The sequence below is a fragment of the Typopeltis vanoorti genome, chromosome 20 (assembly GCF_054136105.1).
Source record: "Typopeltis vanoorti isolate ZY-2024b chromosome 20, IOZ_Tvanoo_1.0, whole genome shotgun sequence".
NCBI lineage: Eukaryota > Metazoa > Arthropoda > Arachnida > Uropygi > Thelyphonidae > Typopeltis > Typopeltis vanoorti.
The window spans coordinates 7,143,678-7,160,573 of record NC_143568.1 but is presented as its reverse complement, the minus strand read 5'-3'; the positions used below and the strand labels follow the sequence as shown (position 1 = coordinate 7,160,573).

Here is a 16,896-nt window from a genome sequence, read left to right as displayed (position 1 = left end):
GATTGTCACTGCCTGAATATAACATTTTGTATTTATTGCTCAGAAAGATTTCACCAGTTTTTGCCTTTTTTTTTTTTTGTTTCAGTCACCCCTATTATGTTGATCTGGTACTTATCCAATTTTTCAGCTAGCTCCATTTCTTTGCCATTCAGGCTTCTTATGTTGATAGTACCAATCTTGAACTCTGGTGATGTTCAGTTGGGGTGGGTTTTAGGATTTTTCCAGTAGCTGACTTTGCACTGTTTGTAATGGTTCCCTTGGCTAAACAATGGGGGGCCTTGTTTAACCAGGCAACGCCCCAGCCAGCGTGAAATACTGTCATGTTGTGCCATCATTTTTTACATTACTTGCCTTAGTATGCATCCCATCCCATAGCATTTTACATGTCCACAAGGAGATGTGCTTTACATTATGGGATACTAAGGCAAGTAATGTGAAGTCATTAGCTTCTTTATACGAGTTGCCCCAGTACTGAAAATAGTTCAGGTACAAACTTTTTGCTTACACTTGGATAAAGGATTAAACCATGTATACAATTTGCTGGTATCTTTAACTTATAGTATAACCAAGTGAAAAACCTCCAACAACTTTCTCTAATCTAGAGTATTTCAATAATAAAGTGTGACACCCTTTTGCTACTCGTATATGAAAATATGATTTCTGCATTACTTCAACCTTAGTAATACCTCTGGGTCTGACTCTCACTGATGAGACCTCAAGAAAGTCTAAACTGGTCTGGGTAGTGACCCTTCCCATAATAAATAGCATTATACATGTTTACAAGGAGATGTGCTTTGTATTATGGGATACTAAGACAAGTAATGTGAAGTCATTAGCTTCTTTATACAAGTTGCCCAAATCCTGAAAATAGTTCAGGTGCAAACTTGTTTGCTTACACTTGGATAAAGGATTAAACCAAGTATATAATTTCTTGGTATTTTTAATTCATGAGAGTGTAAAGTCGTTGGGATTGAAGCATCTAGATTCATTTTACCTTTGTATAGTGCAGTGTCATGTAGCTTGGATCCTATACATATGTATTTTTCCTGATGATGACCTCAATACAGAGGTCAAAATGTCGAATGTTACTTTGCTAATATTAAGTAAAGTAATTATTCTAACATGTGTGTTGAGTCTCCATAAATTCTTCACTATGAATGCTGACTACTGTGTAACCTTAAAAGAAAGAATTAACTTTATCAATGTATATGCCCTCAGAGAAGCTACAAAAGATGAAATAAAAGATAAATTTTATGAGAAACTGAAACAAATCCTCAAAAAAATTCCACAAAAGGATATAATTATCCTATTAAATTTCAACGTAAAAATTGGAAAGGAAGAAATATGTAAAAAAAATTATTCGAAGCCAAAGCCTTCATAAAGAAATAAATATTAATGGAGAAAGACTGATTAATTTGTCTACATTTAGAAATTTAATAAGCAGCACTATGTTTATGATGAAGAATATGCACAAACCGGCCTGGTTGATCGGGTTGTTAGTGTACTTGCTCTCCTACCAACAGGCTGTGGGTTAGAATCCCACTGTGGGAATGAATGTTTGCGATTGTCTTTAGGTGGCCAGTAAAGTTCATCGTTCAGCGAAACTACCTTGAGACCACTGCCCTGCTTATTGGAAGCTTGAGTGGTTTTAAAAAGTTCCATGTCTGATCTCTAGAGCAGGATCTTGTAAAAAAAAATAAATAAAACATACAAAAAAATAATAAAAATAGAAAGAAAATCCTTAGCCCACCCACAGTACAAAATGTATTATATAAGTTTGCAGACATTCTTTCATGGGCAGGAGTAACATGAAAACATGGAAATCTCCTGATGAATATAAATTTAACCAAATAAACTATCATAATCAATACAAGACAGGAATTGAACTCAGAATATTTGGAGTTACAGAGGAGCTGAGTGCAATAGTGACCATTTTCTAACTAGTACTATTCTTAGGGTTAAGATAAACAGTAAATCCTTTCAACTCGTGTCTTCATCTCATGGTCCTTGTCATCACCTCAGCCCTCTTTAAAATACAGAAGGTCATCAATAGCCAACTTCTCCGCTACCTTAGAGGCCATCAATTAATCAGCATACGCCAGTATGGATTAAGCCATTCAAGAATCCAAAGCTGACCTCTTAACTTACATCACCCACCCACATGTGTAATGGAAAGTTTCAGAAAAACTTGAGCTGTTGCACTTGACATTTCCAGAGCTTTTGTGTGTGGTACCAAGGCCTCCTATACGAATTGCCATCTTTTGATCTACCCACATGTCTGATCTACCTGCAACCCTCTGTAATCTGGTTGCTAGCTTCTCCAGTCATTCACTGTGTGTCATGGCTGATGGCTCCCTCTCTTTGGAGTTTGGCAACAATGCAGGAGTATCTTAGGACTCTGTTCTATCACCTACTCTCTTTCTCATACATAAATGAACTACTCTCAATCACCACAACTTTGCACAAGTACTCTCTACTCTCCTGTTCATTTGATAAACCATGTAATGCATAGATATCAAGATTATTTACAACTGATGCTTTAAAATCTATCTATGTACTATCCTTCTATGGGACAAAGACAATCTGTTCATGTTCAATATCACCAAAACATAGTTTGTCTCTTCTCTCACAAAAGAAATCTCAGCTCATGTTTCCTTAACCTCAGTAATACACAAATCATCAGACAAATCAAGAGGAAACAGTTGAAATTGAAAAGGGTTTTAAAATGAAGAAGAAAGGGAAATGGCACCAGTTGAGCATGGAGAGATCACATCGAGTGAGTGGTATCAGTGGAACTAGCTGTAGATCCAGAAATGAGCTGTTGTGTTTGTATACAAGTACCAGAAGTATAAGAAACAAGGCAGATGAAATGGTTGCACTAATTGCGTCTGTTCAACCAAAAATTGTCAGAATAAGTGAGACATGGTTGTAAGAGGATGATATCCTGACAGGAATAGAGATGGAAGGGTATGATGTGTTTCGTGAGGACAGAAGGGGTAAAAAGGGAGGGGGAGTGCTATCAATAATAGAGAAAGAGTTATGTGCATATAAAGTAGAGATGCAAGAGGGAAATAGTGCCAGTGGTTTTGAGGCAGTATGGTGTGAGATAGAGGTGAATGGAATCAAATACTTGGTGGGATGTTGTTATAGACCAGGTAATGTGGATGGTGGTGATAATGAAATGTACAATCAAATTAGCCAAGTAAATAAGAAAAGGATGATCATTATGGGTGATTTTAATTATGGCAATATAGACTGGAATGATGAGATAGCAACTGGAAGTAAAGAAAATGAGGATTGAGGGTCTTGGATTTGGTCATCTCATCAGAGGATGTAATTATGAGGTGTCAAATCATCCACCAATTGGTGAGAGTGACCATGAAGTGATTACCTGGGTGGTTGCCAGCAGTGCTAGGACCTCTGTGAGAAAAAGGTATATGTGGAACTACAAGGGGGGGGGGTGATTATGAAGAGCTCAGGAGACAGCTTGCGGGTGTAGCGTGGAATGAGGAGTTAGCTGGAAAAGAGATCAAGGCAGTTTGAGGGATTTTCAAAAACTGTTTAGTAGATGCAATGTCTAAATGTATTCCAAGGGTGAGAAGGCTAAATAAGGTGAGTGTGAGACAGATGAATAAAGAGATTAAGCATGTGATAAAGAGTAAAAGGGCATTGTGGAGGCAGCATAAGAGAAGTGGAAAAAACCAATTCCATGAGGTCTACAAAGACCAAGCAAGGAGGGCGACTTGGTTGGTGAGGGTAGCTAAAGAGAGGTATGAACAGCAGCTAAAAAGAATCCTAAGGAATTCTTTTGACATGTAGCCTGCAAAAGAAAGAAAGAATAATTAAGGAAGGATGATATTGAGTGGAGAAAATGGTATAAAAACAGCAGATGCAGAATGTGTGGTGGAGATACCTAATAAACAGTTCATAAAGATCTTTCAATCTTGTGAATGTAACTTCATGGAGGGATTGAGAGCAGTTGATGATGGGGAAGAGAGACTGACTGTAGGTGACCAAGAGGTGTATGGAGAGTTGAGTAAACTAGATGTTAATAAGGCTGTGGGACTTGATAATATATCACCACGTATTCTGAAAGAATGTGCCAGGGAGTTTACACCCGCCTTGACATATTTTTTTAATATGAGTCTTGCACTCGGTCAAGTTCCTAAGGAGTGGAAGGAGGGCAAGATTGTGCCACTTCATAAAGGAGGTGATCGAACTCAAGTATCAAACTATAGGCCTATCTGTGTCAGGTGTTGTGGTTAAGTTGTTGGAGAAGCTTGTGAGAACTAGGATCCAGAGTTGGGTTGATAACAATGGTATTATCTTTGATGGACAGCATAGATTTGCTAAAGGGAGGTCATGTTTTAGTAATCTACTTACTTATTTCAATAAAGTGGCACATTTTATAAAGTGGTTGGATATTAGATTGGTGCATTGGAGTGGAGACTGGCTATCTGATAGGTATCAACAAGTTGTGTATGGGGGAGCAATATCCAGGAAAAGGAAAGTCACTAGTGGAGTACCTCAGGGATCTGTTTTAGGTCCATTACTGCTTAACTTGTATATTAATGATATAGGTGAAGATTCGGATGGCGATATTCAGTTGTTTGCAGATGATGCAAAGTTGGGATGAACCATGAAGTGTAGTGAAGATGTTGTGACCTTACAGGAAGACTTGAATATATTGAGTGATCGAGCATGGAAATGGGGATGTGAATTCAATGTTGCAAAATGTAAGGTTTTAAAATTTGGAAAACAAAGATGGGATGCAGAATTTATGCTTGGTGAGAATATATTGTTGGAGATAGAGGAAATAAGAGATCTGGGGGTGATAGTGGATAAGGATCTAAAATTTAGAGGACACATCGCCAAAATTGTGAAGACAACACAAAGGCTTCTGGGAATGATGCGGAGGACACTGAAGTGTAGAGGTAGAGAGATTCTTGTTCCGTTGTATAAGGCTTTGATTAGGCCACACATGGACTATTGTGCCCAGATTTGGTTACCGGGTTTTCAGAAGGATGAAGAGATGTTGGAAAGGGTCCAAAGGAGACTGACTAAGGTAGTTTCTGACCTTTGGAATGTCGAGTATGACGAAAGATTGAGAAGATGTAATTTGTAGAGTCTGGTGGACAGGAGGAAGAGGGGAGATATGATAGAGACCTATAAGTTGGTAGTTGTTATAGGATCAATGCTGGAGAAGTTTTACAAGAATAGTGGGAGATCAGGGGAGAACTAGAGGTCATCTCTGGAAACTGTATAAAGCGGGTGTGAGTAGGGGAGTGAGAGGCAGGTTTTTTTTTGTACAGAGTTATGAATGATTAGAATGCCTTGCCTGAGAATGTGGTGTCTGCAAAGAGTTTGAATGTGTTTAAAACACGGTATGATGCGATAAAAGGACCTTCCAGATGAGTCTTTGACTCCATGAGGTCTTGGGGTGGTAATAATAATAATAAGATCAGATCTCTCCACATGGTCTAACAATCACCTCTAACATCTCCTGGCATATATATACATTACATCAATAGCTTCCTCAGCATCCCAAAAAACTTGGCATTCTCTTTCATTCAAGATGCTTTTTTTTTTTACACCAAGCTCTTTTACAATATACAAATCCAAATCTGCCCATGATTAGAATATTGCTTTCATGTTTGGATTGGAGTACCTAAAAGTTCTTCATGCTGTCCAGAGGAGAGCAATTCTGCTCACAGATGATCCCTCTCTTAACGATTCACTTCAACCTCTATCTCACAGATGCAGTGTTTCAGCTTTGTGTCTATTTTATAGGTACTTCAATGGTCAGTGCTCTAATAAACTGGCAGCCATCATTCCTCCACTTTCTTTTGCACCTGTTAACACAAAAGTAGCAGCTGCCCAAACTAGGGCAATTTCATGCACCAAATTTGTTGAGGTTTGGAAAGTTTCTCAAGGCTGAGGCAGATTCCAGTAATAGACCTTAAAACCTTATCCAACTTTATTTTCTCCTAATATCTCAGCTGTGTTTCATTTCACCATAAACTCTATTTTGTTTGGGAAATAAAATTCTGCAAACAGACAGAGGGATCGGCCATGGGTTCTCTGCTTTCTCCACCCCTGGCCAACTACTTCATGGAGGGAGACATTTGAAGAGAAAGCCTTAAACTCTGCCCTCACATAAACCCTCTGTTTTTTTAAGCTATATGGATTATATGTTCTCCATTTGGCCATACCTAGATACTATCAATATTTTCTTCACATATCTTAGCAATCAACATTCCTAAGATCCAGTTCACCTTAAAAAAGGAAAATAACAATACCCTTCCCAAACACTGATTACATGCCAGCATGATGAATCCCTGAAAACCTGCATATACTGGTAGATCCATTCATCAACAGTCGCCCCTCTCCTCCTAACAATACGGGATTATAAAACCATATACATAATGAGACTAAATTAATCAGTAAAAATAAATTTTAAATTGCAGATCTTTAAAAATAAAACCCTTAGAAAAAAGTCTTTTGATCTGTAAGAGATACCACAAGGTGCATGAAGAAGAGCCATAATCAAGAACTATATGGACTCTACAGATTCCTACTACTTACTTATGAAAATCAGAGTTGACAGATTGAGATGGCTTGGACGTGTAGAAAGAATGCATGAGGAGAAAATGGCTAAACAAGCATTCAAGATGAGGCCTGATGGAAAGCAATCAAGGAGAAGACCATGGCAATGGTGAGAGAATAACATCCAAAAAGAATTAGTCGAGATGAGAATCCTGGACTGGAAGAGATCAAAACAGAAAGGAGTTGAAGTTGATGCCTGCATCAAAGAACTTTGGAGGTTCAGCAAGCTCAAGTTTACTATTTTTTAATTTATCAATTAATTTTAATATCATGATATGTGCATGCAGTCACTAACACTGAGCAAATGAGGCTAAATAAAGGCAACAGAAATCATGTTATACTAATAATAACTTACAGCCATTAATATATTAATTTATCAATAAAAGAAACATACCTTTACTGCATAAATAGTTTCTTCACTTTTATGCTTGGCAAGAAGCACTTTACCAAAACTACCCTTTCCAATGACTTTTAGGAATTCAAAATCACATGGCTTTACACTACAGATAATTGAACAAATATAGAATGACAAATTCATGTAAAGTTAACTATCAGTTATTAAATATTGAATAAATGGAATTTGATAAGAAATTCAGACAGAAAAAAAGGAAATTATGCAATACTACAGATAAAAAGGGAAGTGTGTGTATGTGTGTGTGTGTGTGAGAGAGAGAATAAATATTCCATTTATTCTCTCTCTCTATGAGTTTTGCAACTCCATTGCAGAATGGAGTTGCAAAATTCACTGGGAAAGATGCCCATCAACTGTGTAAACTTTTGGTTGCAAAGACCTAGGTTAGAATACAATCAATGTGAAGAACCTTTATAAAGCCTTTTTAATCAAGATGAGTTAGTTAGTCTCATGGAGAGAGCACAGTTTTCCTTACAGAAACTCAGTTTTTCATACCAATAAAACATGCAAAACAACCAAAAAGAAGGTGCACCTTACACACATGATACAATGGCTATGTGGCATGAGTTGCTTCAGCAGGAATTCAAAACCAAACAGCTTGAAAAGAAAAGAAAACCAAACATGTTTTCTTTTCTTGCAGTTCTTACTTCGTATCCCTACTCATCTGCTTAATTCCAACTTGGTTTATCCTCTTGACCCTGGGTGTGCACAGTCTGATACTGTTACTAGCAAGCAATCTCTAACCACTTGTCATGCACTACTTACATTCTTTCCTTGTAGCCTCTCAAGCCATGGCACTGCTCCAAGATAACACCTAAGTCTGTCATAATTACCAGATTTATAGTTCAACATAAACCCTTTCTTGCCAGTGAATTCCACATGGCAACTTCTCAGAACAAGACCTGCATGGTTACTTTCCCCAGTTGGAGAGCAGAGTGCCTAACTTGAATATGGAAATATCTTTTGATGCTATTACCAGATCCAACACTCGTAAACCCCAAGTTCCCTCTAATATATTGCTTCAGGTAATTATCCCTTAGCAATTGTATAAATTCCAAAAGTACAGAACTTATTCAAGCTGATCTAACAAAGATATAAAATTCTTAATTTTTTTTTTTTTTCAATGTGAATCTCAATCATAAAAAGTTGTAAACCTGTAGTATGTTTGCAGTGAAGCTAGACAAAGAGTTAGATAATCTAGCAGCTCTACTATGGAAGACAAAACACAGCACTTTTTCTAGTTTCTTCAAGCCTCCAACAAGCAGAATGGTGGTTTGAAAATAAGCAATGAAAATATTCTACCCACCTAAAACTGAAAAGTGTTTTACTTTCTTTACGGCCAGTCATTTCTCAGAAATGTTCAGAGATAAAGATGAGTTCAGATAAAGTTGAGAGATGAATTGAGACAAAAGGTGCAATTCATGAATGTATGACGTAACTACACAGGGAAACTGGAATGGTTTTAAATAACCTACACTTAAATGGGTTTGGTATCAGACAGATAGAGCAGCAGCTGTTTGAAGAACGAGAAAATAAGGATAAGAGAGAGAGAGAGAGGTTTAGCAGGATTTGGAAGGACAAGTGAGAAGTATCACTTGTCCCTTCGTACCATAACTGATTTCTCACAAGGCCAAGGGAGCAATTATGGTATAGCAGATAAACTGCAGCCGAAAAGAGTAGTTCAGTGAAAGCACAGCATTCGACTCCATTAGGTATGAGAGATTGGCTGCTATAAGTCAGAAGATGCAAAGAATGATGTAGATGGTAGGCATAGACAAATAAGTTCAATGAGTGGGGAGGGGGAAAATTAATTATGGGAAAAATTCAACTATGGGAACATAGGCTAGAAAAGGAAAGGTTACACGGGTTAAAAGAAATGGAATTTATGCAGTCATTACAGAATAATTGTGCAAGTCAGGAGTTTCAGAATCCTAGATCTAGTCAATGATCAGAAGATTTATCTCTAACCAAGGTGACCACATTACCACCAACTGGTGAGAGTGACCATGTTGTCCTGGCCTGGGACATGGCTAAACATGTGAAATTTTCAAATGCTTGGAACAATGCCATGGCATAAAAAATTGTAGAGATTTCATGTTTGTAGCACATGGAAAATGGTAAAGGAGTGTTTAAAGGAAGAAACAGATGACTGTATACCTAGAAACAGGAGGTTAAATCAAGTGAGAATGAAATGAATGAATGAATGAATTGCAAAACAGGAGCTACACAAAAGTTTGTGGCAAGTATTTAAAGAGAAAGATGATCAACAAGCATATAAACAGAAAAAGCTCAGGTCAGAAAGGTAATCAGTATAGTATGGAAGGCAAAACCAAAGTATGAGAAGAAATTAGCTGTACAAGCCAAAGGTAATCTCAGAGAATTTTTTTCAGTGTGGCAAGTAAAAGGAAGAATGATAACAGTGTAAAAATTCTGAAAAATGGAGATTTTAGAGAGGTGACTGAAAAAGACAAAATAGTAGCATTACCGAGCAATCAATTTACAAGGGTATATCATCCAGGTGAAAATACTGCAGTAACGTATGGCAGGGGAATAATGTGGAAATAGAAGTAGATAAATTGGAGGTGCATAGGATATCACAGATTCTTTGATGTGAATGCAACTTTGGGATCATATTGTTACAAGAACGTGCCAGGGAACTGGCAGTGCTGTTTATAAAATTATTTAAGTTTCATCTCTGGTGGATAAAAGGGAGTAGAAAAGATTTCCATTGCATAAAGGAGGCTCCAAAACTGAGGTAACAAATTATCAATTGATCAGTTTCTCAGGGGCAGTGGCAGTCAGAGTATCAGAGAAGTTAGTTAAGGGAAAAATCAAGGAATGGGTGAATAAGAATGGGATACCAAATTGAGGACAGGTTGATATTGTGAAGGTAAAGGCTACAAGCTGGACTTTGAAAAGCCATTTGATAGGAATCAATGTGGGATTCTGTTATGTAAATTGCAGCAAATTGGAATTGATGTTAAACTGATGATGTTAATAACAGGATGGCTTAATAGAGAGAGAGATATATACATAGCAGTTTATTCAGGAGTAGAGCCCAAGAGAAGGCCTCTTTGTGCCACAGACCCCATACTTAGAACACACCAATATTTAATTTGTACATTAATGATATAGGAAATGCTCTTAGGAGAAACATTCATTTGTTTCTGATTATGCAAAACTGGGTAGAGCAATAGCTAATAAAGATGATGTAGAAATCTTGTGAGATAATTTAAACAGACTGGCAGTATGGGCAATGGAGAATAGCTAGCTGTCAGTGTAAGGTTATGATTATCAGCTCTGTACTATACTGATGGAACTGCACTGCAGAAAACCTCATAGAATATCATAGAATAACAAATCTAGGAATTTGGAGGTGTTAGAAGTTAAGGAATTAAAGTTCAGAGGGCTTATTGCTAAAGTGAATAAAATGTGTCATAGGATTACACGGTTATTGAAAAAACACCCTGATGAGAAGAGAAGCTATTATACCTCTTTATTAGACATTAAGAAGAGGAAAAGTTACCATATTTTTTTATTATACATGCTAATAGAGACAAGGCAACAGTGTTACCACAATATAAGGCATTTGTCACACCAACATCACACTGCTTACTATGGGCAAATTTAGCAATCTGGTTTAAGTTGTGGTAGAAACCCCGGAAAGGATCTTATCAGAACTGTGGTGTGTTGATTATGGGAAGACACAGAGGAAATGTAAATGCACGATTTGGTGGATAGTTGGAAGACAGCTAATATGACAGACATTCAATACCACAAAATATAAAATCTGCTGCATATAGGCCGGGGGGGGGGAAGAAACAGGGATGATGAGGAATACATGAATTAGCAGATTAGTATCATGAATACACGTCGAATAATTATTATAGCAGACTTCAACTTTCGGAGACATAGCCAGGAAGGAGGAAAGACCATATAGCAAGAAGGAAATGGAATTTATACTCTCAATGAGAAATAACTACTTGAAGCAGTATCTGAATGATCACTCTTCCCAATTGGAGTCTTGACCTGGAAGGTAGTAAAATGTGGAATTTTCAGTTAAGAAAGGGGTATATGTAGAATTACAAGGACTACAAGGAAAGTGATTATGACAAGCTTAGGAGGCAGCTCAAAGCAGCACCATGGAATAAAAATATGCAATGGAAGTATGATCACAGTGCATGAGGGATAGTCAAGAAGGTAAAGGAAGCGATTCACAGTGTATATTTGACTTGGATTTTCCTCCTGACCTTGTTAAATCCAAGGTCAGAAGGACAAATCAGGTAAGAGTTGGATGGATGAGTAGTATTACTAAGCATCAGCTGAAAAAAAAAAAATTGTAGAGTGCATATAAGGAGAAAATTTTCATGACCAGCAAGCTCATGAAAAAGTATGAGGATCAGGTAAGAAAGGTGAAAAGCATAGTAAGGAAGGCAAAATCAGATTAAGAGAAGAAATTAGCTAAGCTAACCAAAGAAAATCCAAAAGAGTTCTTTTGTTATATGGCAAGTAAGAGGAAGAATGACTATGGCAGGGTAAACTTTCTGATGGTAGCAAGATGACAGAAGTGGACAAAATAATAGAGTTATTCAGCGACCACTTTGCAAAGGTGATGCTAAAAGCATTGGAAAAGTTAGTCAAAGAGAGAGAGAGAGAGAGAATTCAAAAATGGATGGATAAGAATATGATATTCTATGAGGTTCAGCATGGCTTTGTGCAGGGTCAGTATGACTGACCCTTCACAAATCTGAACAGCTGAGTTATATAAATGGAATTTCCGCATGATCATTATGCTAGATTTTGCAAAGGTGTTTGACAGAATACCACATAGAACTCTGTTACACAAATCAGGACAAATGGGATGGATATGGAGGAGCAGAATTCAGGAGAGAGAGCAAGTGACAACTAGTGGTATGCCACAAGGCTCTGTGCTTGGCTGATGTTTTATTTGTACATAAATGATATAGGAAATAATTTGAAGGAAAATGTTCAGTGGTGTGGTGATGATAAAAAATTGGGTAGGATAATAGTGATAATTAATCAAGGCAATGTGAAAAACTTTCAGGATGATTTAAATATTCTTTCAGTATTGGCAAAAGATTATGGGTATCAGTTTAATGTGGAAAAGTATAGTTATGCATTTTGGGATAAATAAATTACAAGTTGTGAACTACATTGAGGGAATTGTGCCCCACAAAACTGATAAAGCCAGGGATTTGGGGGATAGTAGTAGATAGAGAGTTGAAGTTTAGAGGGCATATTGCTAAGATAGCTAACAGGATTACTTGGTTATTGAAGAACATATTAATAAACAGAAATAAGGAAGTTGTCATTCCTCTTTATATGGCCTCGATACATCTACATCTGGATTGCTGTGCTCAGGTCAGATCATCTGAGTTTCTTAGGAATGAGGAAGTAGTAAAGAGGATTCAGAGGTAAATGACCAACATGCTGATACCTGTGGAATGCTCCCTATGAGGATAAATTGAGAGGTTGAGATTGCAAAAGTTGGCTGTTAGGCAAAAAAAAAAAAAAAGAGGTGATATGATGGACACATTTAAGTTACTTAACATGTTCACATTAGGGCAATCGTGCACTAGTCACCACCCCAACTATCTGGCTGGACGAGAGAAAACACTGTGTCCCACAGAAATTTCATGCTTGAGTTTTGGCAGATGCACCACATATGATTATTCTTTGACTGTCACCAAATCTGTGGGAGGGGGGGAGGACTAATGTGTTTGTTTTAGGATATATTAGAAAATAATAATTAAGGAGAATATTTGATTAGTTTATTTGAATTATATCTGAAATGAAAATATGTGAACCATCATTAATAAGCCATGCAAGGAATAGAAATTCTTTCATTACTAAGAAAGAAATTAATAATTATCATTTGTGATATTATATGTGTGTCCGTTAAGTTGCTAGGTGGAATGAATAGCATATAATCCTATGGATTGCATATTCAAAGTTTTATTTGTTTGCTTCATGTCATTAATTTCACATGGTCACTTAGTGAAAGGAAGTCGAAAGTTGCTGCTGAAATGAATAGAAACAGTTTTATTTTTACTACATTTGAAGTTTGCAACGAATGACGACAAAATGGTGGTATGAATGAGATCAGCTCATTGCACAGAACAAAAATCAAATGTAATTAATGGTACATTGTCATGAATGCAATGTGAATAAGTGGCAGAATGTGGAGAGACTGAACAGGAGGTGAGAGAAGGTATGGATATTTCCAAAGTGTGCTATTATGTTAGACTATGAGTTATTGATAAATGTGAAACTGGTGGGCAGAATGAAAGAATGCTAATTATGGGAGCAAGTGATTGTATGAATCATGGAATGGAAGCAGCTGCAACTGTATTAAACACATAACAGAAGCAATCAAGATTACAGAAGCAAAAGAAAGTATAGCTGAAGAAACAGAAGCAAGTGACACTATGGATGCAAATGAAACTCAGAACAAGGAAGCAAATGACAGACTGACAGATAGCGTAACTGACAGGATGCAAGACTTGAAAAATGAGTTGATAAGAATGAGAAGTGAAATGAAAAATATGCATAATGTGATAAGAAGTTTAGCAAATAAGAATGGATGAGTAGAAAAGATTAGGATGAAGGAAAGCAGAGAAAAAGAGGTGACAAATGTCACAAGGATAGTGATGTATGGCAATTCCATTATCAGAGATGTGGTAAATGATAGATTCCAAAAGGTGTGTTTTCCCGGAGGGAGAATTAGCAGGATAATTGATGCATTAGATAAGAGAAGCAGATGAGCAAGTAATCTGGTGCTGGTTGTTGGAACAAATGATTTGTTTGGACAAAAAGAGTATGTAAGAATGGATATGAGGAGACTGAAGGATAATAGTGCGATTGTAAGAGTGGTTGGTTTGTTGCCTAGGTATGATAATGGCGAGTTGAGACAAAGAGCAGGGATCATGAATGGCATGGTGGTAGAGCTGTGTGAAGAGAAAGGAGTGAAGTTTGTGAATGTGTGGAATGCATTTGAGTGGTGTGAGCCAGTTAGAGAGACTATTGATGCAAGGAGGAATGAGTGATTTAAGCAAGAGAGCAGAGGAAGTAAGTGTTGTTTAATTTTGACGGTATATATCAGAACCCAGAATTATAAGTAAATAATTATTTGTTGACTCATTGCTGATATTTCACTGGTGTTATAACCAGCATCTTCAGAGCACAAAACACAGTTTGTCACAGTATGGGAGATACAACAACGGGATGTAACAAGGGACTAGTTTAACAAAATTGTAGCAACAACACAAAGACTAAAGTCCTAATTAGGCGCCTCTATCAATATATATATATATATATGAAAAACCTTTAATGACTAATACCGAGAGATAAAAGATCAACATCCTCAGGTATCACAATCAAAGAAATATATAAAAAAATTACAGAGACTTAAAATTGTAATAACAGAACAAGTATAAAAAGACAGTAGCATATTTGAAAAACAAATGCGAGTATGAGTTCCAAACAGACGTATACTATGCGCTATCGTGAGTGCGCCAGTACTGAACAGAAGCAACGTGTACATCAGAGAGATTGTAACTCAAGCTGTTGTTGATATGAGAGGAATCTAGAGAAATTTCCCTGGATTCGACAATCTTTCTTTTGAGTTCATCGTAGCACACATGGATGTTAGAAGTCCGAGTCCAGTTTACAATGTGTTGGCGGCCTTCGTCTGAGTTAGCTGAAAAGAGAACGTGGCTCTCTAGCCACGTTCTCTTTTCAGCTAACTTATGCCACACCTTCCTGGCCAATGGCTATAATCCCCATAAGATAAACAAAATACTAAATGCTCCTAAGAAACTGCTCCCACTATCCACCATGGAGAACTACAACAAAACAGTCACCATCCCATACGTTAAGGGCACATCGGAAAAGATATCTAGAATTCTCAATAAACATCAACTACGCATTGTATTCAGACTGTGTATCAAATTAGCAACTCTCATCCGTTCGCCCAAGGACAGCATCCCTCCTTTATCACATCCAGGAGTCTATGAAGTACCCTACTCGTGTGATCAAGCCTACTACAGCCAAACAGGAAGAACTGTGGACATCCGCATCAGTGAACATAAAAGATACAGCCGGCACTATCACTATGGTAAGTCGGGCCTAGCAGACCATGCTTTGGATACTCCTGCACACAGGATCAACTGGAAGAAAAGTACTGCAGAGAAGCTTTTACAAGTCAGATAGATTGTTCTTAGAAGCAACAGAAGTTCTGAAACATACTCCAAATCTCAACAAATATAGCTGTATAAATTTGCCTAAGATTTGGGAGACAGTCATCTTAAGACATAACTAGTATCTGCTTTCTCTCTTGTTTTTTTTTTTTTTTTTTTTTTTCAGGACTTTAGTTTTTGTGTTATTGCTACAATATATTTTTTTTAGATAGAGAGCACCTAATTAGGACTTTAGTCTTTGTGTTGTTACTACAATTTTGTTAAACTAGTCCCTTTGTTACACCATGTTGTTGTAGTCTCCCATACTGTGACAAACTGTGTTTTTGTGCTCTGAAGATGCTGGTTATAACACCAGCAAAATATCAGCAATAAGTCAATAAATAATTATGAACACATAAGTCTTTCTATACATTAGTGGAAGTAAGTGTTGGAGCAAAAGATCAGGAGAGAGAGGAACTGGGGAAATTGAAGTGACTGTAAACAAGAATAGTAGTACTTTGAGTGATAATAATAGAAGCTCCTCAATATCTAGAAAAAGAGGAATAAACCCAAAGAAGTCAGAACTGAATATAGGAACCATCAATATAAGGAGTATTAATGGAAAGGACATTGAACTTGCGGAAGAACTGGAAAAGTACCACATGGACATAAGGGCCATTACTGAGATAAAGAAGACAAAAACAGGAGAAATCTTACTAAATAATAAGTATAGGATGATATATTCAGGAAATAATGATCAAGGAAAGAAAGGAGTAGTGACAGCATTCAACACCAAATATGAAGAAAAACTTCTTGATTGGAACTCAGTTTGAAGTAGAGTGATATGGGGTCACTTCAAAATGAGGAAGTGGACAATGAAACTTACTTGTGCCTATGCTTCCAAAGAAGATTCTTCTAAGTGGAAGAATTTTTTTTGAGTCATTAAAACAAGCAGTTGCCAAAGAAAATGGAAAAAGTGGTCCTTGTTGGAGATCTAAACAGCAGAGAAGGAAATTAGTCTTACCAAGCATATAAAAGCATTTTCAGAAATGGAAAAAAGGGCAAAGCTAATAATAATGGTAAGTATTTGCTGGATTTCTACTCAGGACATGTTCTAGTCATTACTAACACTGTGTTCCAACATAAAGATATGCACAAGTTCATGTGGAGAGAGGACACAAGAAATAAGAAAAGCCTCATTGACTATGTAATTGTTCACAGTAATATCAAGTTGTTCACGATACAAGAACGTACAGGGGATTCAAAATTGGAAGTGACCATTGTTTAATACTAAGCAAGATAAAAATGAATATTACATTGAAAAGAACAGTATGTAAGCAAGTTTTAAAAAGAATTACAGTTGAGCTTTTACAGGTAAACTGTAGACTTGACTATACAAACATTATTGAAGAAAATTTGAAGCAGTTGGAAAACAAGAACCAAACCTTGGAGTCTCAGGGGTAAACTGTGAGAAGACAATTGATCCAGCAAGGGATGTATGTGGTGAAGTTGTCTGTAAGGATAAAAAAAAAAAACAGGAACCCAATGGCAGACATAAGAGGGCAAAACAGTTCTGGAAAAGAAAAAAGTATACCAAAAGTTCCAAGCAAATAAGTCAGCAAATGTATTATTATTATTTGACACCTCCAGGGAGTCCAAAGACTCATTGAAGGAGAGTGT

At 37.0% G+C, this 16,896-nt stretch overlaps 1 protein-coding gene across 2 annotated transcripts in view; it reads right to left on the bottom strand.

Moving 5' to 3' along the window:
• LOC150095214 (serine/threonine-protein kinase Sgk2-like) overlaps positions 1 to 16,896 on the bottom strand; it is a 279,354-nt gene that overhangs the window by 132,482 nt on the left and 129,976 nt on the right. For both annotated transcript variants that reach the window (XM_090410485.1, XM_090410484.1), the window contains exon 7: positions 7,001 to 7,106. In XM_090410485.1, coding sequence (XP_090266611.1) covers positions 7,001 to 7,106 — 106 coding nt within the window. The remainder of the gene's footprint in view (positions 1 to 7,000; positions 7,107 to 16,896) is intronic.